The following is a 5,026-nucleotide window of genomic DNA, read 5'->3' on the forward strand; positions in this document are numbered from 1 at the left end:
GGCTGAATTTGCTCACAATTCCCTCAGGAACGAGTCCACCCAAGAGTCGCCCTTATCCTTAAATTATGGCTTCCACCCAGCCCGTCTCCCCATCTCATCCAATCTCTGTGGAGTCTCGGCAGCAGACTCCAGGGTAAACATTTTTTTCAAGTCTCATGGAGGAGAATTCAAAGAAACCTTCAGGAGGCAGTCCTCAGACAGAAGGGACAGCGGATCGCCATCGCCAAAAGGCACCCAAATATAGGCCAGGTGACAAGGTATGGTTATCTTCAAGGAATATAAGGTTGAAGACGCCTATGATGAAACTGGCTCCACGATTCCTGGGTCCCTTCAGCATTCAAGAGCAGGTAAATCCTGTGGCTTATCGCCTTCAACTGCCTCCGTCAATGAAGATACCATCTGTCTTCCATGTCTCGCTGTTAAAGCCTGTTCTTCAAAGCTCTCGATTCCCCAACATCTCGCCTAGGCCACCTCCGGTCATGCTTCAGGGGCAGGAGGAGTTCGAGATTCAGTCAATTATGGATTCTAGACACTCCAGAGGAGGAGTCCAATTTTTAGTTAATTGGAAAGGTTGCAGACCCGAAGAACGCTCATGGATACCATTTCGCCAGATCCATGCTCCGGGATTACTAAGGCGGTTCCATGCCAGGTCTCTGAATAAGCCATATAGGAATCATCCTGAGGCCGATCCTCAAGGGGGGGGGGAGTGGGGTACTATAAAGAATCGGGAAACACGTCCTTTGCGGCGTATTCCCTCCTTACCTGCCGCTGCGACCACTGTACCTGCCCATGCACGCTCCCCCGCTCTCATTACAGAGCGCGCGCGCACCCGCAGCTCTTCTAGCTGCTGCACAGAACCTGGTCCCACCTCCTGCACGCGTTGCGCGTCTCCCGCATGGCGCGCACATGCGATGATCCCTAGCTGCGTGGCAAGTCTCTCTTCCCTGCCTTGTTGCCTGCAGCCTATACCAGCTCCACTGGGGCCGCACCTCCGCTCCGCCCCCTGTCCCCATTGGCATTTTCATATAGGAAACCTCCACGTATCCAGCAGCAAGGGGCTTATTCCAATAATAACGTCTGACAGCACAAGCTTCCCTGCTTCCATTTAAGGGTACAATCCCTTGTAGCCGACCAAAAAAACCCCCAATACTTTGCAAAGAATTTCACAATCTAATTGGCTTCACTAAACAAATATAACCGTTCTTTAAGCCAAAATGTGTCTGTTTTGCTTATTTAGAAATCAACCGCCAATCTCTTTTCTTTGGGGTCTGTAAATGATGGAGTGTTTGTGAATCTCTTCTTATCCCAACCTGTCCTTATCAGAGAACCAATAAAGGTAAAGGAGGGGGCAGAGAGTGGTTTTGTCTGTGCAAACTCTTCATAAACATCCAGTGACATCAGTTAATACGGGATAGCCAGAGATAAATAAACCCTGTCAATGACTCACCATATTTACAAACTAATGTAAGAAAAATATATATTTTTAAATACTTATGGGTGTTGGATTTAGGTTAAAAAGGCATCACTTTTCCAAATGTAACCACTTTGCTGCAAGAGGGGCCAGCAGTGCATTGCTGGCCCCACTAGCAGAAAAGGGGTTAGGCATGTCACTTATATTAGTACACTCTGGTCTTATGTGTGACTGCCCTTGTAAGATAAAACAGCCTACTAATCACAGATAAAGCCTCTGAACATCAGTAAAAACAACAGCCAATGCTATGGGAAATAGACTACTATAACCAAGAACAGCAAAGAGAATGCTGCCATGTGCTCAGAAACGCCTTGAAAAAACACTGTGAAGATCCTCACCGGGATCAGGGGGGAGTATATAAAACAGTCTTGTATGACACTAAGATGTGACACTGAAAATGGAGCAATTCCCACAGGGAAGGGGTGGGGTAAGGAAAAGTAAAGGCGAGCGGTGTCCTCTTAGGCCGAGGCCCCGCTGCCTCCGTCAGTGCGCCCGCACTGCATGCAGGTGGCGCGCTGAGAGGCAATTGACCGCTACCTGCGGTCTGTAGGGAGCTGGAGTGGGGGGGGGGGCGTGGTTTGAGTGGAGGGTCTGTTCGTCTGTCCCCCCCCCGTCGGTCCGTTCCCCCCCCTCGGCTCCCCCCCCACACACAACACACATTTACTTACACACACACAGACACACACACACACACTTCCCCCCGCCTCCCTCCCGTAGCTCCTTCCCTGCTCCCCTGCTTACCTCCTCATTGCATCAACGCTTCAGAACACCACCTTCTGGTAGCACTGGCCGGCTGACGCGTCACAGCATGTAGTGAGCCACGGAGGGAGGAGGCAGCGGGGACCAACAGATTGCAGGTAAGGGGCTGGTGGCCGTACGCGTCGCCGACTGCAGTGGGTCCTCAGCCTTACCCCTCTGAGTGTCCTCTCTATTTTCCTTCCTCCCCAGTTAGGGCTATGTACAGTGATCTTCACGGGACAGCTGATACTTCTGGGCTGGGGAGGTAGGGAAATCCCCTCTTACCTCTCTACTCACGCCCTGTGTCAGCCTCCTACTCCCGTCTTCCACGATCTGACTGTACTGCACGTCCGCAGTGAAAGCTCCTCCTACTCCCCCTGCTAGGGTGCCTCCGAAGACCCGGTATCCACGATAGAAGAAAAATCGCTCCAAGGCACACACAATTAATCCTGGTGTTCTCTAGCGTGTCAAAAGAACCGGGGTCCCAAAATGTAGTGAAAATTGGACACATTTATTAATGCATACACAAAAGGTAAACAAAAAATCCTCCCACGCGTTTAACGCAAAATCTGCTCTCTCAAAAAAGCGCAGACTGCGTGAAACGCGTGGGAGGATTTTTTGTTCATCTTTTGTGTATGCATTCATAAATTTGTCCAATTTTCACTACATTTTTGGACCCCAGTTCTTTTTGACAAGCTAGAGAACACCAGGATTAAGGGCCTCATGCAGTAAGCGACGATTATGTGAAATCGGCAAGCTTATCGATTAGTCATGTTATTGGCGTTTTTCCCTCTCCGTATGCAGTAAGTGCCGAATACATTCAAAATCAACCAGAAAACAAATCCGCCCACTCTCACGATGATGAGCCGATCACACACAGGTGTATCGGCGTGCGTGGCGGGGTGCTGTTAGGTTGCACAATCACAAATCTTGCTGAATCAGGCGAAACAAGCATGTTTTTGATTGCGCGCCATATTTAAAGGCAACGTGTACTGCTAATCATTCTCTGTGTTGTTGGGAGTGAGAGAGAGAGAGAGACGCACAGAGCTGGACGATTGAAGATTTGCATATTGACTGAGAGACTTGTTGTGTATTGGGTGAGCTTTGTCCTTTGTTGTTTTGTTTACATCTTTGTCTTGTTTTATATGTGGAAGTGGGTCGTGTGATTGCCTGTACATTTCTTGTCTGTTTTTTGTGAGTGCTGGAAGTATGCCCGCAAAGCGTGGGAAGAGTGATGCTGGTGGGAGTGGGAGTGCTACTCGTGGGAGTACGCGTCGGAGTGAACGTACTGTTCAGGGGAGTGATGTTGCTGGTGCACCGAGTGGTGTTGCTGGGAGTGGGAGTGCTGTTGCTGGGAGTGGGAGTGCTGTTGCTGGGAGTGGGAGTGCTGTTGCTGGGAGTGGGAGTGCTGTTGCTGGGAGTGGGAGTGCTGTTGCTGGGAGTGGGAGTGCTGGTGCTGGGAGTGCTGGTGCTAGGAGTGTGAGTGCTGGTGCTAGGAGTGTGAGTGCTGGTGCTAGGAGTGTGAGTGCTGGTGCTGGTGCTAGGAGTGGGAGTGCTGGTGCTGGGAGTGCTGCTGGTGGCGCAGTTGCTGATGGGGTGTCTGGTGGTGGCGTGCTTGCTGGTGGCCAGCTTTTGGAGGCTCTTCCATTGGAAGAAGGAGAGTCCAGTCAGCACCAGCCAAGCTCTGACCCTAAACCTGCTCAGAAAAAACGTGTGGAGAAGCCACGTAATCCTCGCTTCAATGACCAGGAAAATAGGGCTCTTGTCACTGGCATTCTGGAGCACTATGACAGTCTCTATGGACATTTAGTAGGTAAGTGTAACTTTACATTTATTATTCAAATACATGTGATCCTAGGTCATCTGAGTTTTGTTCATATGCAAATATGGGTACACAATATCTTTCTATGTTCATTAGTGTGGAAACACAGCTTTTTATCATGCCTTACAAGGACAAATAAACACAGGCGGTCAATTTGCCAGAACTGCATACAATATGAATGCAACCTTGCTTACATGTATAGGTTTAGTAGTGAATGCTCATGTGCTGCACATATTACACATAAAACAGCATGTTTGCTATCTCTTGGAACAGCTAGCAGTGTAGGAAACTGGTGCTTATATTATTATTAATTTACCTCATATCTTTTATATGTTTTTCAAGGGCGGACAAGTGCAGCAAGCAAAAAAGAAATGTGGGACACAATAGTCATTGGTGTCAATGCCTGTGGGAATAGTGTCAGGGACAAGTATCATTGTCGGAAAAGATTTGATGATATTAGGTCCAAATTGAAAAAGAAAATACAAGACCAACGCGTGCATGCTACTGGCACTGGAGGTGGGCCCACACCACAACGTCTCATATTGACTCCATTGGAGGAGCTGCTTCGGCCAAAATTACTTACCGTCGTCGTGGAAGGCTTGGCTGGTGACCGTGACATTGGAATTTATCCGTCACAATTTCCAGCAGGTGATAAATATTACTGTACTAGGCGTGTCGTTGCTTACACTTATTTTGCATATTTACACTGCTTTTTATACTGTCTTCACAATATAAGCATACCTGCATCTATATATGTATATGTCTGATTCTGTATATATATATCTCAAAATAGACATATATGTAGTAGTCCTACTAAAAGCAGTAACTAATATAGCACGTGCCATTGCGTGCTCATTTACATGTGAATTCCCAAAATGCATAGCTGCAGTGGAAGCAATTGATGGTGGGCGAAGATGGGGAACAACAGGGTAGTACACATGTGTAACACATGTTCATGAGAAATTATTAGTAGCTACAGGTACAGAACAGAAATA

The 5,026-nt window shown here is 48.1% G+C and overlaps 1 protein-coding gene across 1 annotated transcript in view; it reads left to right on the top strand.

The window, feature by feature from the left end:
- The first annotated feature begins 259 nt into the window (after positions 1 to 259).
- Positions 260 to 5,026, top strand: part of LOC142490653 (uncharacterized) — a 16,297-nt gene continuing 11,530 nt past the window's right edge. Inside the window, exons 1-2 of the mRNA XM_075593069.1 lie at positions 260 to 347; positions 4,374 to 4,679. Coding sequence (XP_075449184.1) covers positions 260 to 347; positions 4,374 to 4,679 — 394 coding nt within the window. The remainder of the gene's footprint in view (positions 348 to 4,373; positions 4,680 to 5,026) is intronic.

Source organism: Ascaphus truei, chromosome 3 (assembly GCF_040206685.1).
Source record: "Ascaphus truei isolate aAscTru1 chromosome 3, aAscTru1.hap1, whole genome shotgun sequence".
Taxonomy (NCBI): Eukaryota; Metazoa; Chordata; class Amphibia; order Anura; family Ascaphidae; genus Ascaphus; species Ascaphus truei.